Source organism: Centrocercus urophasianus, unplaced genomic scaffold, assembly GCF_019232065.1.
Source record: "Centrocercus urophasianus isolate 14NV4802_14NV808 unplaced genomic scaffold, USGS_Curo_1.0 seq_41, whole genome shotgun sequence".
Taxonomy (NCBI): Eukaryota; Metazoa; Chordata; class Aves; order Galliformes; family Phasianidae; genus Centrocercus; species Centrocercus urophasianus.
The window spans coordinates 642,588-661,856 of NW_024884989.1; the positions used below are offsets into that span (position 1 = coordinate 642,588).

At 44.1% G+C, this 19,269-nt stretch overlaps 1 protein-coding gene across 8 annotated transcripts in view; it reads left to right on the plus strand.

The window, feature by feature from the left end:
- MAP2K4 (mitogen-activated protein kinase kinase 4) overlaps positions 1 to 19,269 on the plus strand; it is an 82,440-nt gene that overhangs the window by 25,857 nt on the left and 37,314 nt on the right. For 7 of the 8 annotated variants that reach the window (XM_042833358.1, XM_042833360.1, XM_042833355.1 and 4 more), the window contains one exon: positions 1,730 to 1,832. In XM_042833358.1, the coding sequence (XP_042689292.1) occupies positions 1,730 to 1,832 (103 nt within the window). Of the gene's footprint in view, positions 1 to 1,549; positions 1,833 to 19,269 lie in introns of those variants that run through there. The other variant, XM_042833356.1, reaches the window with a different exon arrangement.

Consider the following 19,269-nt stretch of genomic DNA (forward strand, 5'->3'; position numbering starts at 1 on the left):
CCCTAGACTGGGCAAACTTGCTGACCCTCTTCTCTCCCGTCAGGAGTGATGTAAGATCCTGTATTACCAGCTGGGGCCTTGTGGAAAACTGCAGGTGAACTGTTAGCTAAGAATGAGGTGTTTTTTCGTTTTAGATGGTGGAATGCAAAGCTTTGAATAATTGGTTTTGTGCTGTTGCATTTCCTGCAAATCTCTTGTGTGTAACAAATCAGGTGATGATTAGAAAATGCAGATATTTCCAAACAGCTTACTGTATTGTTGCATTGCCTTCCTACACTGTATTGCAGCAGGAGTGAAGCTAGAAGTATGCATCAGTGGTTGAAAAATAAAAGGTAATATAGAGGACATAGGAGATCATCCCAAAATGAAGATACCAAACAGGGAAGGTCAGAGGAGCACTGTGGAGCTCTATATGCTGTGGACTTGTCTGGGGTGGCAGGTAATATTCCGTGGCTTTGACTTGTAATTAGTTTCTTCTCTTCCCATTGTCCTGAAGTCACTTAAAGCACATATCCCTTTGTGCAAGGTAGAGAAGCAGTGCAGAGTGCAGTGGTGTTTATGCTCAGTGGTGTTTATGCTCTTGTGGTCCACAGTGTTCTCTGCTTTTCCCAGCAGACCCATGGTATGTTTAGGAATATGATCCCCACCTCAGGGCACAGGCAGAAAGGTGCTGGAGGACTCTGGGTATTGGGTTCATTGCTGAAGGCTGGCACCTCACAAGGTGGTTGGTTGCAGTGCCCGACCTACAGGTAGGGCTGAGTTTTGGACCCCTGCCCAGGAGGTGAGTACCTCTGGGAGGTTGTGCTTAGAGTCCTGGGAGGCTGTGGACAGAGGAGACCTCGGCTGTACTGTGTTGGTGCGGGGCCGTGTGGTGTCTGGGTTTCCTGAACCCACATGGAAACAAGGTGGGATCTTTTGCAGCCCAGTAGGAGGGCTGGGAAGGGATGTCTTACTTCTGTAGGCTCTGTTTCTGATGGTGCTTAAGAAATACATATCTGGTGGCTGGAGCGGTGCCCAGCAGCTCTTCCCCCCATTTCACCTTCCTATTTCTGTATGTCTTTCCGCACAGTGTCTCAGCTGGCTGCAGAACAAAGCTTTCTCCCACCTGGTCATTGCTCTGTCGGGCTGAGCTTTGCTTTCTGCTCGGTGACCTGCCTGGCAGTAGGAGCACAGCGTATCTCCTCCATCCTCGCTTAAGCCCGATTATGCTTAATTTGCTGTGAGGCTGAGGAATGTCAGTGATTCTGCAGTTGGGGTTTCATGTAATACATCCAGTGCTTCCCCTTTACCTTTGCTGTCCATCCTGGCTCTGGTAGATGTACCAAGTAGAGCAAGTCCCCTTTGCCACCAGGCTGGAGTTGAGCTCAGTGTGAAATGTGTTTAAATGAGGACTGTGTGTGGAGGGAGCTCAGCCCCGATGTGGAGGTGCCCCGTGGCTGTTGGTAGTTCTGGCTGCTGATGCTGGTCCTCCAGTTGCCAAGGAACATCCTCGGGACACCTCTGCTTAGTGACTGATGTGGAACAGGACAGGGAAGACCTTGGGGTGAGAATTGATTCGCTTTCTTGATTCCTGTGTCCTTAACACAAGTTATGATTTGCTTATGTAAATGCGAAATGTGTTTTCCTTTTCTTACAAAGTGTTATATTGTTTCTGCTGATTTCCTGATGCTCTTACAAAATGCTGTTTTGTTGCTGACAAAAAGTTTACTTTATGTTCGTTGTCTCCCAGGTAAACGCAAAGCGCTGAAGTTAAATTTTGCAAATCCACCTTTCAAGTCTACGGCAAGATTTACTCTAAACACTTCAGGAGTTCCTTTCCAAAATCCACACATGTGAGTATAAAGCCAAAGGCACAACTAGTGAAACATCTTTGAAATGATTTAGCTAGTAAGCAGTTTTATTTTATATGCAGGCTGAATACTTCTTTTTCTAGGTTGTTCAAATCTGTCCATTTGATTCAATGTAAAAGAGGTGGAGTTTTCTTGTTTGTTTGTTGTTTTTGTTTGTTTTTTTTTCAGAATTGAAATTGTTGAATTTGGGATCTTCCTCTTATGCTGGAGCTACTGCCATCCAGAGTTGATTAACTTCAGATGAATCGTAGCTGATAATGCAAGACCTGTTCACTGTCATTTTCCTGTCTCTTTATTCACTGCTTGTTATTTTTCATTAGGGAGATGTTTCTGTGTTACTTGTGAAATACACAGCTGTGCTAGATTCCTTAGCACTAAAATGAATTAGTTTGAGGAATATATTTCTACCAATATGGAGGTTCAAGGGAGTTATATGTTGATTAGCCCTCCCTGAATTTTCTAGCTTTCTAGCTTCAGCATATCCCTGTATAAAATTTGAATGTAAGTGTGGCACAGAGCTGTTCCTGACACTAGTAAATAATAGTTACACCTTGTCACAGAAAGTATTAGTTTTATATCCTCAGATCCACCAATCTAGATTGATGGGTGACACCCCCGCAGCCTGTTTTTGTGGCAGAATGCAGATAGCTTGCAAAGATGTCCTGAGATTTTTCTCTTCAAGTTCCCTACCAGGTCCCAAGAGTTCAGTCAGTGGCAAGTCTCAAAAACTGCACCTGAAGCTTCCCCCTCTGCTGGACTCTTCAGATTGTCCTTGGTTATAGCGTGCTTCTGCTTTGCTGTGCATGTTGCTGCCTCTTTCCTTCAGCTTGGTGCCTTCTGCCTTCCCAGGATATATCCTCTGTGGTCTGTTCCTGTTTCTGGTAGCTTCTTTTATGCTGGAGATCTTCAAGCAAGTTTTAACTGAGTTAGGAACATGTTTCTGATGAGCTATTGCTGGTACTTACAGCACCTAGAAATTTTATGGAGTATTTTAGAAGATTCCTCTTACTATTCCAAGTGACGTTTCCAGCAAGTCCTTCTCTCTCTTTCTCTCTGTTTTCTTCTCTGAAATAGAGTATTCTCTCTGGTTGTAAAGCTAGCATTTATATATTCACTTTTTGTGTGTCTCCCTCAATATCATCAAATGCTCGTAACAGTTTTTTGTAGAACCCCACCTTCTTTCCTCTCTGAGGAACAGGAGGCTTAGTCTGAGCTAGTGAGCTTCCAACATCAGCCATCTGCAGGGCTTTGACTTGCCTGTGTTTATCTCTACGGATCTCTGTCTTGGATTCACTTGAAGTCACCATGGTTCTTGTTTATCACCGAAGAGCTCTCCCTGTTGTCCGGTGACATCTTTAGTATTATGTTTGTGCAAGTGACTGTCATTGTTGTCCATTAAGATGTTACTGCTCCGTCTCCATGTTAGCTGCAGTCATTGGTGGGGCTTGTATCCTGAACTGGTGAACCGTGTATCTGTTTTAAAGGAGTTGGAAAGTTTTGGGTTTGAAATGATAGCTGTGGAAGTGCCAAGAGTAATGAAGGTGCACCAGAATTAAAATTTTCTTGGGATGCTACAGGCTGTAGTAGTGGTTCTGCTTGAAGGAGATGAATGCTGTTGGTTGAATTACTTTATCTGCATTGAAGCTGAACAAGCATGGATAGAGCTAGTTTATCCTGACGTGTTGTCCGTAGCAGATGCTGTTCTCATAGGCAACGTTCAGATCTTCTGGTTACATGCATCTCACAGTGATGCAGGTGTTTCTCTCACAGTTGGTGCATCTCAGTAATGTGTCTGTCTCCTTCCACGCTTCCCCAGAGAGACTGATTTTTTTCCTCTGTTGCCTGGAAAAGTTTATAGACTTTAGTTCTGAAGTGGATATTCCAGCCCTCTGGGCCCATCTGCATTCTCCCTTCAAGATGTGATGGAACTGAATGGACTCGGGCTCACTGGTGCCAAGTCTGATTTGCTGAGATGAGTGCTGGCTGCTGTGGGTTTCCCTGTGCAGACTTTGTTGATCCAGATGGGTGGATCTGAAGATACAGCGAAGTCAATTTCTTACATGAAATTTGAGTTTCTGTGGCTTGGATCCACCAATCTGGAAGCTGTAGTGTGGTGCCTTCTCTCCAGGAGGGCAGAGGTTCCTGCCAGCAAATGCCTCTGTTTCCTTTGCTTTCTGAGCTTTGGCAGCAAACTGTGGTGAGTGAGAGGATGCGATCAGCAGTGACCTGCAGGTGCCATGAGATAAAAATTACCCGTTAGCTGTGTTTTACTTGATTACTTGATCAGAGAGCTGTCAGCCAGGATTGATGGTTATTCAGGTAAGAGTGTGGTAGTGGGGTTCTTCATACTCATGTGGTTTGTTAGGAGGGAGGCATGGTGTAAATTGCAACTCTCAAGCAAAGAAACCATTGCTGAAGAGAGAAGATGTTGTGCCAGGGTATCAGTTACAGTCTGGGTGCTTGATGGTGCCAAGGCTTTGTACCCTGGTAAAATGTGCATGGCCATTGCATACTCTGTAAAGGTGCAACTTTGGACTTCTCTGTAGGGCTTCCTGCTTGGTTTGAGAAGTAATGTAAGAAACTATCCAGTGGGGGAAATAATTTTGGAATCACACTAAACCAAGGGTAGAACTTAGCTCATGTGGGCAAGGGAGATGCTGGCTTGAGGGGAGCTAAAGCCCAGTGCTTGGTTGGATTCCCACAGTAAGATTTCCTTGGTGAGTGATCGTGCTATCAGACTCAATACCCTGCTACTAGTCACCTGATGTTACTGGAGGAACAATTTCAAAGGGTATGAAATTTCATGGAATCACACATGAAATTCCAATTGCAAGACACTGTGTTATTAAGCTGTGACCAGTGCTTCCCAGTTGCTTTGTATGTCAGGGCACAGAGCACCCTCTATAACCCGGCGAAGGCTCTCTGTCCCTCTGCTAGGAGGGTGCTCCCAGTGCTTCTCTCTTCTCATAAATAGAGCTTTTTTCTCATGCACAGTTTGTGCCCTGGAATGATGCTTCCAGTGAGGGAGATTCTAGGTGACATAACTCCTACAGAGCAGAGAAAATTGGGATGGGTTCCTAAGTGGATCCAGCCCCTACCTTGTCTTTTCTTTCATGCCTCCGGCGTTTTTAGGCCATGTCTTACAGTCTGATTCTCAGGTTGGGGCTGTCAACCTCCATCTGTGGGGGTTGTGTGCTGAGGTATGGTAAATCGGAGTGCTGCCATGGGCTGGCATGGAGCCACGGCAGGACTTAGAGCAGCACCAAGGAAAGCCCGGGCACAGGGCAAGTGGGAAGGCAGGGATGGGAGCTGGAATGGCCTAGGAGCCTCTAAGCTTTGCTGTGGCATCTCTGTTATGGCCTTGGAGCCAGGAGATGCTGAGCACTAGTAGCTGTGCTCTTGCTGCTCTGTCTTTATGTAGCCCATGGCACCCAGGGACACCTCCTGTCTTTCCCCCTCCCACTACCCGCTCTGTCTGGAGTGCCCTGAAGTGTCAGGTCACCTTTGTGGTGGATTTGGATGAGGTTAGAAATCAGAGGCGCCTTTCTAGTTGCTGGAATGGCTGGAATTCATCTCCCTGAAACATCCCTTCCTGGTGACGCTGAGTCTTACTACAGCTGAGTTGCCCTGCGGGTGGCTTTCCTATGGAGATTGGTGAGCTCCAGAATGAAGCATTCACAGCAGGACCAAGGCAGAGGGTTTGGAAGGAAGATGAACTCAAGGTCAGTGAGCACATGTGACTAATGGAGCGTGAAGCCGTAGAGAATGTGCATCCTGTGTAGTCCAGCTGTGGCTGTTAGCACAAATCTACTTTGTGAGTACAGGAGATCTTGTTCTACCCAGCCTGTCTGCAGGATGTCTGGCACATTGTATGCATAGTATTGTGTATGACCTACCCAGAGTAAAGAAGGAGTGGAGCCCAAATTATGTAGATTAATTTGAAAAATAAAGCCTTTTAGAATTACTGATGTAAAAATAAAAGCTAGTAGTATTTTGAATGTTACTTGAAGCACAGTGATGGCCGTTCAATTTGATTTTCCAGTTAAACTGTCCTTGGAAAGTAAAATTCATACTTGGAGGGATGTATACTGACAGCTGAGGCCCAAGTCAGGAAAGTGTATGGAGTCTGAAAAGCATCTCACCTTTTACCTCATCTGTTCTGTGTCTAAGTAGGTTTTAGGTCACAAGCAAAATGAGCTGAAATAATTAGCAAGATGTAAGGTCTGCAGAGCTATCTGTGACTGGTGGCCCTTGCTGAAAGGAGACTCAAGTCACACTGAGGCGAGGTCAGTGTGGTGCACCCAGAGCTGTGTCTGCTGGCACTGCATCTGCTGGGCTGGCTCTCGCTGGTGTCTGCTGAACCCCATTGTTCATTTGGCTGTTGTTGATTTATCAGCTTTCTGGAAAGCATTGCACTCATTTGGTGCACTTGATCTGGATTTCAGACTGCAGGTTACCTGTTAGCAAATGAGCATACAGCAACAAAATTTGTTGGCATCTGGTTTGCAGCATGTTGTTGAGCATCCTGACCACTATCTGGGAAGCTTGCTGAGTTTCTGAGCTCCTTTCTTTAGAACTTCAACACAGAGCATTGCAGCCTTATCTGGAAAGATGTCAAAATGAAATACTCTTTTCTTAATGCTCACAGAAACTCAGTTTGTGAACTGTAGGTCTGTGGTCTGTTGGACTCCATGGCCTTACTGTGGCACATGGGTGTCTTCATGGATATGTCATGGCTTAAACTTCCAGAGCAGCCCTGTGAACCTTCTTCTCCTTGTGTTCTGGAGAGTCGCACGTTTTCCAAATAGATGCCCTAGGAGGGTGTAGGCAGATGTTTGGTTTAGAACTTTGAAGCTGGGTGCTTCAAAAGCAAAATGAGGTCCAGTTGCAGTTCAGACTCTGCTGCTTCCTTTATTTCTGTATAGTTTAGGGAAACTCGTGGAAAGGATTTTTTTGGCAGTCTTAAAGTCTGTCTCAAGTGTCTCTTCTTCTCCTTCAGTCTTCTCTTATGTTTTTCCAAACCATTCTGATGTGTGGTTTCAGGCTCTGTAGGTGCACAGTCTGCAAATGGCTGAGTTCCTTAGGAGAGCTCTGAGAGCTCCTGCTACTTGTCCAGAAAATATTAAAAAGCAAAGTGGAATATCCTGTGTTGGCATGTTCCCAATTACTTGTGTGAAATTTCTTGTAAATAGTTGTGCCTGCTCCCCATTTACCTCGCAGTTTTTTCACATCTTTATTACTACTCATTTCCGATGCCTTTCTGCACTTTCTCATTGCAGGGTGGGATGCCTGGAAGCCTCAGCAAAGGTTTCATTGTAAAAGATACCAATTAAGAATATAAGTTAGTGGGTTGTGGGGTTTTTATTTATTTATTTATTTTTATTATTATTATTATTTTTTTTCCTTCAGTGACAGTTTTGCAACACTTCCTGGAAGTTGCACTGTCCAGATATATATTGAGTGGGAAGCTTGCATGTATTTTCAAGTAAGCACAGGTAAGATGGAAACCTTCAGAGATCCTGCGAATACTTACAAATGTTTGAGTGAGTCTGCAGCAAACAGGTTTTCACTTACATTGCAGACTGCCCTGTGATTTCAGTGCTACAGCAGTGGCTCTTGTATATCTTCTATTTCCCCTGTGAGTTTTTTTTTTTTTTTTTTTTTTTACAAATTGCTTAACTTTCCTATGTTTAACAGTCCTGCTTCTTCCAGAAGTTTACAAATTTGATATCTCTGGCCTTGTGACAAAGAGGTGATAAGATCTGTAAAACACCTGTGTTCATCGTCACAAACCTTGGGAAGATCACCTCTTCGGAGAAGGTGCAACCAGTGTTAGTGTGAAGTTCTGTCTGAACATACACACTACCTTAAGATCTCTTTTTCTCACATTTTATGTTTTTGTATTACTCTGATCGTAGAATCGTCATAGAATCGTGGAACAGCCTGGGTTGAAAAGGAATTCAGTGCTCATCCAGTTTCAACCCCCTGCTATGTGCAGGTTGCCAACCAGCAGACCGGGCTGCCCAGAGCTACATCCAGCCTGGCCTTGAAATTTGATGTGCTAATTCTGCTCTGCAGAGAAGCTTATCAATGTCTGCTGTTTCTTAAAATAAATCTCTCTAGTATTTTCCGTATCCTGTAGGCACTGGTGTCCTGGTAGGACTATTTTCTTCTTTCTGCAAGAGTTTTGGTATCTCAGGCCTCACCCTGCTTCTGAAATTGGGCCTTGTACATCTCCATTAAGCTAATTCATGTTGATTTTCAAAGATGCTTCCTGCTATGCTGTTGTGATGTGGGCTGCTTAGAACTTATAGAAACTAATCACTGGCATTTAGGTAGCTAAATCAAATACAGCTTTATCTGACTCCTGTTACCGTAGCTTCTGAGTGCTTTGCATGTGTTCATCAATATGGCTTTGCAAACCTAAATGGTTGCACAAAATTCTGTTTTGCGGATGGGAAGCTGGGGCATAATGTGATTTGGGAGAGGTAAAGGCTGCATCAGAAGTGTGTGACAGAGTAGTGAGCTCAACATAGATCTCCTGATATCGTATGGTGATTCAGGGTGTAACTTCGTATTGCTTGTCTTGTTGCTGGTCTAATTACAAGCTGTGGTCCTGGATTCTGTGTGTGTGTGGCTGTAGCTTCCAGTTCAGGGTTTTCACCTTGTAGCTTGGGTGTTCTCTGTGTGCTGTGCAGAGTAAAAGTGATGCTGTTTCTGGTGTTCATGTAGTCATCCACCTTTTCTTTGGCGTGGATAAGATATGGAGAGGTCAGGAGGCTGTGAGAGTGGCAGTGCAATTACTTTACAAAGTCCCCAGACTTGGCAGGGGCTGCCAGCAGGTGCCCAACACTCTGGGTGATGGGTGTAAAAGACCTGGTGGCTGGCAGCACAGGGGAGCAGGAGGTGGGGAGCGCTGGAGATTCTACACCACAGGCACCTGTGTGGGCTGCTGGTGGGGATGTGGATGTGGCTTTCTCTGGTCACTTGCAGGTCTTGGCAGCTGAGACACGGTATCTAAGGCAAACTTAGGAAATTTCTCTGAATTTGCAGCATTTTCAAGGCCTGATACCTAACACACTTGCTGTCTCCTTAAGTGTATTTTAACTGGCAGCATGGGTGAGGGATGGTGGGAAGAGGGACAGAAGTAGAGCTGCCATTGTCTGCTTCCTGTGAATGTTTTTTTTACAGTTTTCCTGTACCAAGGACACTAGTTTGGTTTGTAAGGAGGTTCTCTGAAGACTAGTAGTTAATTTCCTCCCCCCCCCCCGGTGGGGGGGGGTTGTTTTTTTGTTGAATTTAATATTATTTCTTAAATTTGCTGTGTGGGAAGAAGTTGAAACATTTTGGTTTGATGGAAGCTGGAAAGTTGTCACATAGAATAGTGGGGTAAAAGTGCTCATACTCAAGAACTTTATGTTCACCATCAACCCTGCATCAGTCTGGCTCTGTGTTGGTCCATGAAGAGGCTGTACAGAAGAGCACAGCTGGGTGATGGTCTCCCTTGGATCCAGTGGGTTTCTTTCCAGTGAATGCCTTCTAGTGAGATGTGCTGCCTACCCCTTGTCTAGTAACATGGCTCCCCGAGTGACCTGATCCTTTCCTGAGATTCTTTAGGAGTCATCAGCCTCAACTCTGTGTGCACTTGTGGCAAAGCAGTGTGCTCAGGACCAACCTCCAGCTCTGAAGGTGCGTGTTACTCTGCAGAGCCCAGAGAAGAGCCAGGCTGTGGCCATGTTTCTTGTTTTGTCAGTTTGGCTTATAAAGCTGAGAATAAGGTGGATTCTCTGGTAATGAATTTGTGTGGTCTGACGAAGAAAATGGTTTGAGAAATGTTTGTTGTCCTAACCATTGGAGGGTTAGAAATTTTCTCCATAGCGTTATGGATTTGGAAGGGCAGTACCCTTGCTGTGTTTGGCAAGAGGGACAATGCTCTTTTATTCAAAAGCAGTTCAAAAGTACTGAGTGTTCGGTGTGCTTTAAGAATTTTGGTTGAATTTATTTATGCTGATTGTATCCCAGTCATTCAAAGAATGTGCTGGGTCTGGCTGGGGCAGCAGCTGTGGCATCAGTGTTTAGTAGACCCCAGAGACTGCAGAGTTAAACTCCCTTCACACATCAGGAGGAGCGCATCTGGTCCTGCTGTAGCTGGGTACTTCACACAAGGATGTAACAACTGGGGTGGTTATTTAAGAAAAGTGAAAGGGGGACAAGTAGTTTTAGAAATGGTATCAGCTCTTCTGTGCCCTTCATATTACTGTGATAGTAGAAATAAATTTTTCTTTTTCCTTTCCTCTCTATTTGTAGGTGCTGCATCCCCTAGCAATGGCAGCAGTGCACGTTTAAATGCAAACCGTTTGTCAAAGCTTAGTGTGTGGGAATTTTAAAAGCATTCAGCACACCCATGTATCCAAATCTGTTCTGTAGGGCTAAACAGAAAATGGGAGCTTTTTGGTTCAGAATTTCCCATGGCACCTTTGTGTTGTGCTCCATGCCCCAAGGTGTCTCCAGGACCTGTTGAGCTGCGCTGCCTGAGGTCTGAGGGGAAGTTAAGCGTATTTGAATTCCCATGTTTGTAAGGCATGTGCTGAAAACACGTTGCCAGTTTCAGTTAAAATTTAGCCAGGGATCAGGAGATGCTGTTACTCTTACTTATCTAACAGATCAGAGACTGTAGTATCCTCATGATATTTATCTTTTAACTTTTTCTTCTAGAATCATATTTCTTAGCTATGGTTCAACATGGACAAGTGTTGTTCCATCCTGTGTATTTTACAGATCAGTCTCCTGGAACACGGACAAAGTCCTGAGGCATAAGAGAGCGTAGATCCCCAGCTGCCCTCCTTGGGCATATACAGTAACTATGAGCTTAGTCTGAAAGATTCTCTGGTGTTTGGAGAAGAAAATGTGGCAGAGCACTCTGGGCTCATATGCACAGTTTACGCTCTGATGCAATCATTCCAAATGATGTATCTTAGCACCATGTGTATTGAGGATTTGATCCAAGCTCAGGTGAGAGGAAACCTCCAAAGCACCCTACTTTGCACTGGGGATTGGCTCACAAGTTCAGCCCACAGATTTCTCCACATCCCAATTCTGCAGGACTGTGTCTTCTGCTTCAGTGCAGAAGCACATAGGTGTCCAGCTCAATTCTGAGTTTCTGCTTCTGAGGCACACTGCTGCGTGCTCAGTTTTGCAGTGTTGGACATCACTGCCTTGTTACCTTTCTGGAGCCAACGCACTCTACCTGTGCAGATTTATTATGTAAAATGTCTGAATATATGTTTATATGCACTGCTCTGTGCCAGTTCAGTGTCTACTTTTTTTTTTTTTTTTTGGGGGGGGGTAAATACATTGTTCCAATAATTACTACCAGGTAGCGAAGTAGGACATCGCTCATGTTGATACAAGTTTAATGCGTTTGTACAAGTGGTCTCCGCTGTATCACACTGATGATGTATGTAGCCTAAGCGCCTGTCTCTGCTGGACTCTGCTTAATGCAAGATGGTCTGTTGCAGGCTCTTTTTTTCTGGTGTGTGTGGCAGCGACAAACGGCAGAAAGGATTTTATCTAGAAAATGTTGGTATTCATATTTGTGTTTTAAAGTTTGACATGACCCCTGCATTTCCAGATGTGGACCTTGCAAAGCATATCCTTGCAAGAAACTCCACTGAGCAGTTGCTGTTGCAAACTGTAGAAATAAACTGTTTGATGACATTCCATGTACTCAGGATTATGTTGCATTTCTTCAGAGCAAGACCAATGTACCTGATCTCTTTGGACATCCATCTCTACTTTGTTGTAAAGTATCTTGCATTTTTACTGGCTACTGGGAGGTGAACTGAGTTTTCTGCTGTGTGGGTTCAAACCGAAGGAATTGGTCATCCTTTCTGTCTTACGGAAACATTAAGAAATGGAGAATGAAGGGAGTAGAGTCTGCGGATTTGGAGACTGCTTCAACTTCACAATTCATCATCACCAGCTAATATTTTCATCTTTTGCATTAAATGAGTGGCTTTCGGCACTTTACCGCAAGGGACGTCCAGATGGAACGAACAGAGTGCACCCAAGGAGAGCAGCTACTTGTAGAACTCGTATAAAGAGCTTGACTGTGAATCATGGATGTGATGGAAGAGGGGATCGGCCTGTAGGCCTCGACTGGTTTTGCCATTTGTTTGAGGAGCTGACTTCTGAAAAGAACTACCTGGATGGATGTTCTTGCCTCTGGTTGGGACCGCTTCTCCATGTGCGGAAACGTCGGGAAGCCTTTCTGACATCGATTGTGGTGGCCCTCAACTGTCTTTGAGCTTAGTTCTCTTCTTTGTAAAGAGAGTCTGGATGGCGGTTGTCCCTTAGTACCCAGTATAGCTGATGTCTTTGCAGACACAAGTGCTCATAACAGATTGTCTCAAACATCTTGTGTGAAGTGGGTTGTCTTCTCTGAGGAGCTGGGATACTTCTCTAGAATCCACTTGTGTTTATTTGGTCTCTCTGATGTTCTAGGTGGTTCTTTCATACTAGTGAAAGACAGATTCTGTGGGACCATTGGCCAAAGTCAATGAGAACATCCGTAGAGAGCTTACAGAAAATAGCCTTGTGGCTCCTGGGAATCAATGGATAATGCCTTGTCCCACAGCCGATTTGGAGGAGGCCAGATTTTGAAATCTCACATTACTGTTAGTCTGCGGAGAGTGGGGACCTTTGACAGACTGACTACACTGACTACTACTGCCTACACTGACATGTAGGAGTCCTATGTCTTAGTTGAAAATGCAGATACATTCGCTCTATTTTGTCTTGTTGTGAGCTCTCTTTTGATCACAGAACTTATCAGATGCATCTCTCTGAAAAAGCAATCTTTGACTTGCAGTTAGGTAAGCCTTTGTCTCCCATCTGTCCTTGTCTGCCACAGGAAAAAAGAAAAAGAAGTTCTGGTAGGCACACTGTTTCAGAGTTGCAATGAGTTTCAGGTTAAGGCATGGTTTTCCATGCAAATCTTTCTATCCCCAATAGAAAAGAATTTTTGAAGAAGGAGTAGTAGGGCTTTTAGCTTTCCTAGACTAAGGGTGGGATTTTATAACACTTGGAAGTTTAAATTGGAAAAATCGTTTGAAAAATTGTAATTGAAACTAAACGGTTCCATGTGGCTGAAATGACAGTGCTCATTGTCTGGTGCTCTCAGCTGTTACCAACAAGGGGCTGGATAGAACTGAAGTATGATTTGCTGACCATTTGTAGATAGCTGCACACTCATTTGTGCAAGAACTTGAATGCTTGTTCTCTGTGTCCTCCACAGAGTGTTTAGGAGGAGCCTGTCTTGTGTGAGCTACTTGAACCATTCTAGATACCAGGCCCTTATATCAGACAGTGAGATGCCAGAAGCTGGAAAGTCAAGAGGCTCAAAGTCCCATAAGCTGATTTTTGTTCTTAGACAAATATTCTACCAAAGAGTGGTAATTAACCTTCGATTGATCTGTCAGTTATGCACCTTTTGAAAAGAAAGGATGCGGCTGTTCAAGTTATGCAAACTTGTTCATTCAGAGATAAGATGAATGATGAGCCCGCTTGGGAGTGACCACCAGTCCTAGATTGGTGGATCCAGGATGGAAAGTAGATTACTGTAATTATCATTATTTAGTGAGTTCTGCTTTAGAGATGACAAGAAAAACAGTGCAGTGATGGTTCATGTGCCTTGAGGCCATAGTGTTTCACTGGCATGTAGTAAATCAAATGAAATTGTTTTTGTTTTTAATCATATTGGTATAACAACTGGAAGTCAACATTGCTTTAAGAAAACAGACTGCTTACAATTTAATGTGTTAAAATACAGGTTGAGTCATCCAGATACCTCCACTATCTCATTGCTCCCAGTGAGAGAAGATTGTGTAGGAGAAATCTGGAAGAAAAGCCAATAGTTAACTAATTGTATGTGCTAACCACTCTGTAGGTAGTCTGACTAGTTGAGTATTGTTATACGTTATTGTGTCTTGTGATAACAGCACCATGTTTTCCTGTCATTTTCACAACTTTTCCTGGCTAAAGTGATACACAAGCAACACTGGGTAGTAATCACATTGTCCCGTTCAGTTTCAAAAGGAGAGAAGCGGACCTCATCCAGAAACTTTCCAGCAGGCTACAGTAAGCTTAACTATCTGTTAGCCATTGTCAAATATTTCCATACCTGCAAAAATGGCATCTATTAAAGTAATGGAAATTGTCTCAGAAATAGTGTCATTCCATGGCTGATTTTCATGTAATGTTAATGATATTGCATCTCAGTATTGTTTTACAAACCATTTAAGAAAGGTGTTGGATTCCTGTGATTCTCACTGATGTGCTCGTGTCTGTGTTTCCTGTTCTCTCACGGGCAGCTGACAGGCTCAGGAGATGTCAATTTTCAGAATAAGAGTCAGCATTCTGTGAAGGGTTGTTCTTTTTAGCTCAGGTTTTCTAGTATTCTGAAATGCTCAAATCCAGTGTAGGCTTTAAGAACCTGGCTGTGGAGCTGTTAGCAGATGTGTGGCAGTCTGATATCCTAGTCAGAGTGGAGTTGAGGTTAATGTGCTCGCTCAAATTCCCTGCAGGTTTCACCACGATGAATTGAGAGATTTCCTCTCTGTTAAGGGCAGGGTGAATCAAAATCTGCTGTGTCTCAGTAGTTTACTGAGGGAGCTTAATAGAAAATATTAACATTCTACAAGGCTCAGCCAAACCCTGCTGTAGCAGATGTGAATGTGTGTTGGGCTGAGTCTCAGTGGCTGTGAAAGAGGCTGAGGAATCTTCCAACTTCATTTGTATCTTTTGTCTTGAAGTTTTGCAGGAGCAGAGAAAGACAGAGCAACACTAAGTGCGAATTCTTCTACTTCATGAAAGTGAGCAAGTGTGCTTTTGGCTTTAAACTGGGTAGGTCAGAGATGCAAAACTAAATCATTTCCCTCCTTTGATACATTTTCTCTCTTTCTTCTTCACATCTAAGAATCTGTTATTGCATGGACCAAGCTTCAGGACAGCGTACGTGGGTCAGACTAGAACCAGTTTGTTCTGCCCCTCTTGAAAGGACCTCCATTGCCTATGAGTTTGCTTCTTGCAAAGATAGATCTCTTCTTGTGGAAGTCCAGAAGATTAATTAGAGCTCCAGCGTTTGCAATCTTCCTGAAAAAAACCTAAAACATTTCATTTAGAGACTTTCTCCAATGAACTTTAAAATAGGGTTGCTGTTTTATTAATTCTAGCCTGTAGGGTCTGAAAGCTGCTTTATGAATGGCACAGATACTTAGACAGAAGGTGCACAAGCTCTGGGCTGTTTGAAAGATTTAGCAGAGATGTTTTATCTGAAGCCATAAGCCTCGTTTTTACTGAAAACAGTATGTAGCATGATAGAAATTCTGCACTCTGCACGGAAGCTTTTAGCTAGTTGACCTTGATGGCCACAAAAGAATCTTTAAGGTTGGAAAAGACCTCTAAAGATCATTTAGTCCAACGGTCCACCTGCCACCACTATTGCACACTAAACCACATCCCTAAGTACCACACCTACCCTTAAGCAACTCTGGGGACAGTGACACCACTGCTTCCCTGAGCAGCCAGTTCTAAAGCATTAATGCTCTTTTTGAGAAGAAATTCTTTCTAATATCCAACATGAAATATGAGTAAGTGTAAGTTTTAAAAAGGTACTTCCTTAGGCAGACTTCTGAAGCACAGCTGGTTTGTCAGGATCTCTGACTCTGCAGATCTGTTTTGTTCATCTCAGCTGTGATGTTGAATCCCTCAAATTTTTGGCTTGTTTGCTCTGAATCCCACAGAACTTTTAGGTAGGTGAAGCGAAGAGCTTACAGAGGAGATATGGCTACCTGTAGCATCTTTCTGGCCTTGCTTCATATCTGATAGTTTTTAAATTTGACTAAAAACAAATAAATCACCCAATCTTTCTCTGCTTCTCCCCACAATCCTTCTTTTTCATGCTTTAAAAAAGCAAGCAAACAAAAAAACTGGCATCCCTGCTGTGACATACTAATAAATAGCAGGGCTTAGGGAACTAACAGCCTGTGTGAGAGCATCCCAGCACCTCTGTGCTTCTGCTGGGAGGTGTGTGGGGCTCTCACAGGCCCTACCTTTCCTGCGTGGATCTGGCTCATGGCGTGCAGAGCCGCGTCCCCAGCGTGTGATGCTGCCCTTGGCCCAGCTGTGGTGCCTGGCGCCAGCAGTCTGCGTGCCTGCTGCCAAGCTGGGCCCACAAACGGATTTATTTCTGACAAAGGGCAACTGTTAGCAGGAGTTGTTGTCTTGCTTGGTGTTCCTAATCCCTGGAATAACTGCTGTGACGAGCATAGTAACCATCTGCAGTGAGACCCGTACATTGGTGCCAATCAAGTGCAGGAATCTCAACCTTGTGAGCCTAGGATTGCTTTATATCTTTCTTTTCAGACTTCCAGAGGTAAGGCAAAGTTTGAAGCTCAAGCTCTGGAAAAGCCACCAGGAGCTCTAGTCTCTCAGGTGCAGGCACAAATCCGACTTTTGGCTCTGTGGAGATTACATGAATCTAGCCATCTTCTCTAGCTTTTCCATGCGTGGTTTGAACAATAAAAGGAAGCACCCTGAGTCCAGCATCCTGATCGTTTAAAGAACGTCTGCATAGCTCTGCCCAGCACTCCCAGCCTCAGCAAGGTTCAGATTGCACAGTGTGCAGAAATTAAGCAATGGGAGGAGTCCTGTGTCTGTTCACAGCTGTGCAAAGTAATGAGCACTGAGCACAGTGCTTGAAGACAGAGGCAGGAACTGCCTGTTAATTACTTCTCACCTTTGCTAGGCACTGCTCTGTCTGGTTTCCTCTGTTTCCAAGCTCAGGATTTAGGCAGGTTTTTTCTTATTACTTTTGGAGCATGTCAGTCCTATGGGTTTATGTATGCCTGTATCTTGCAGCAGTGCAGATCCAGTAATATGTACTGCATTGGTGACTTTTTTATTCTTGTTGCTTCAATCACTTTTACACCAGAAAATTCCTGTTTTACATCAGTGCAGTGTCCAACTTCCAGATTTGTATTTTTGAGCTGTTTATGTGGAAGTACTGAGTTATTATTTTTTTTATTTACAGCAAAAGTTTTCTGTTATAAACAGCCATAATCTTTTGATGCTAAAGGTAATCATTGCATATAAGTTATTGACTCTTAAGTTAGGCTGTGTTGCTTAAAGGAAAACTGCATTGTTTACATTTGACAAATTATCTAAATGAGCAAAATCTATATTATAATGTCTGTCACTCTGTCAAGCTTGTTGTTTGGTTATTTGATCATTTCCCTGGGTATTTTTCAGAAGAGAAATTTAAAAAGGCAAAAAGTCTGATTGCACCGCAAGGCAGATGGCCTCATAAAGACATAATGGAAATAAAGCCAAGCAATACATATGAGATTTGGTGCGTGGACAGTGCCAGTATGTCTCATTTTAGATGCTGAGGTTCCCCAAAGCTGTGCAGCTTCACCAGAACACAGCTGCAGGGACACTCAGTATAGACCTGAGGGGTATTTCCTTGTGCCCACCTTCCTCCCTGCTGCTGGGGACAGACATCCCGCAGCTGCACAACAGCAGCACAGCTCTGCTGTCACATTGCAGCTGGGGAGAGATGGGCCTCCTGTGTGACGGGAAGATATGGGCTCCAGATTTGAGTTTTCTTCTGACGTTGGGTAAGACAGGCAAAGTTTCCAAGGTGGAAAAACAGGGAGAGGTCAGATTGGAGAGAGGTTTAACTGCTTTTCCAGGGTGCACCATGTCAATATTTTTTTTTCTTTAACTTTCTGAGAACTTAAATAGGCAGTGTTGTTTCAGAATGAGACGGAGAGGGCTTGCTCTGGAAATCGCATCTCGCATTCCACACACCTGGAAGCCCCTCGTTCCCCATCCTGCCCCAGCAGCGTTTAGCTCTGTGAGCAGGAATTGGTGCATCCTTACACTGCAGCCAGAGTCATTCCTGTGCTGCTGACAGCAAGCAGCGGTACAGAAGTCAGGGGGCAGCTGGCTGATGCAGTGTAGGCTGTCTGCGAGACAGCGGGCAGGGCTGGAGGTCTTGTTTCTTCCCTTTTTTTATTCTTCTATATTTTCTTCTTTTCTTTTCTTGTTCCTTTACTGCCTCACTTTCATTCCTTGCTCTTCAGTAAGTAAATTTCAGAGAGAATGCCACTCAGTGCAGTGTTTTATTCTGAGGGATCGAACGCATAGCAGTGCTAAGGGAGGGGTGCTGCTGTGCTCGTCCCCTCTGGGCTGCACACCTCAGTGTGTGCTGCAGGGTTATTCTGAAGGACAGCAATGCTGAAGGACTCCATAGGGAATGGCAGATTGAAAATCTCCAGTTAGAGAAGGGGAATGAGTAGGAGAGACACTTAGAATGGAAAGAGGGGCTGTTTGGTGGCAACGTTCATTGAGTCAAAGGTTCAGGAAATGCAGCTGCTCCAAAGCCCGGAAAGTGCTAAGCTTGTGTTGCAGGGAAGCTGGAGTGCAGCAGATGAACCGTTTGAACCTTGGTTGCACCGGCAGGTCGACCTTTGGGCCTGACCTCGCTGCTCTCACAAAAGCCGGGTTCCAAATAAAACCCAGGGCAGGATGGGGCCACCAGCACTTCCTGCTGGGCGCTGCTCACAGCTGCTGGTGACACATGCTCCGTGGAGTCGGCGGTAACGTCCTTATTCCCCAGGCTGATAAACTTGATAAGCTTTATGCATTTGGTCAGCTGCTTCATGTTCGGCCAAAGCCTGGGCGAGCGTGTGGTTGCTTCATCAAATGCCCAAGAGAAGTGATCAGAGTGCAAGGGATGGGTTTGACAGAACCTGGCTTATTTACACGGGTGGCCAAAAACACCTGTTGGCTCGAATATCTGTGTGGGGTCAGTGTGCCCTGCAGTGAGAACTATCCTTAATGCTCTTAATGCTGCATTAAAGTAGGAAGCTCAGATTTTTGACACACGTTGTGACCAAAGATATGTGATTCATTTTGTTAATTAATAAAAACCTGAAATTTTGCATGGCATTTTAAGGTGAACAGTGTTGAAAATACTTGTGCATTTCCTACTAATTCAGTAGGAATTTTGCCACATTTGAATGAGTAATTTTAGGCATCTCAGAACAACTGTTGAACTCCCACATCCTATACACCTGGGGCAGCATTCTGCTTGAAGAAGTGCTTGAAGGCACTTTTTTTTCTGTGTGTCACAAACAGCTTGCATTGCTTTTTATAGATACAAGTTATTGGCTCTTCATTTGTTTTTTTTTGTTTGTTTTTTTTGTTTGTTTTTATTAATAAATTAAATGATTGCCTAAAATGCTTTAAAAATTAATTGCAGTTTTCCATTAAGAGCAAACGCTCTGAAGTCCCCTTGTACGAATGAAAGATCTTGCTCATGTTGAATAGAAGCCCAATTAAAAGTGAGACTGAA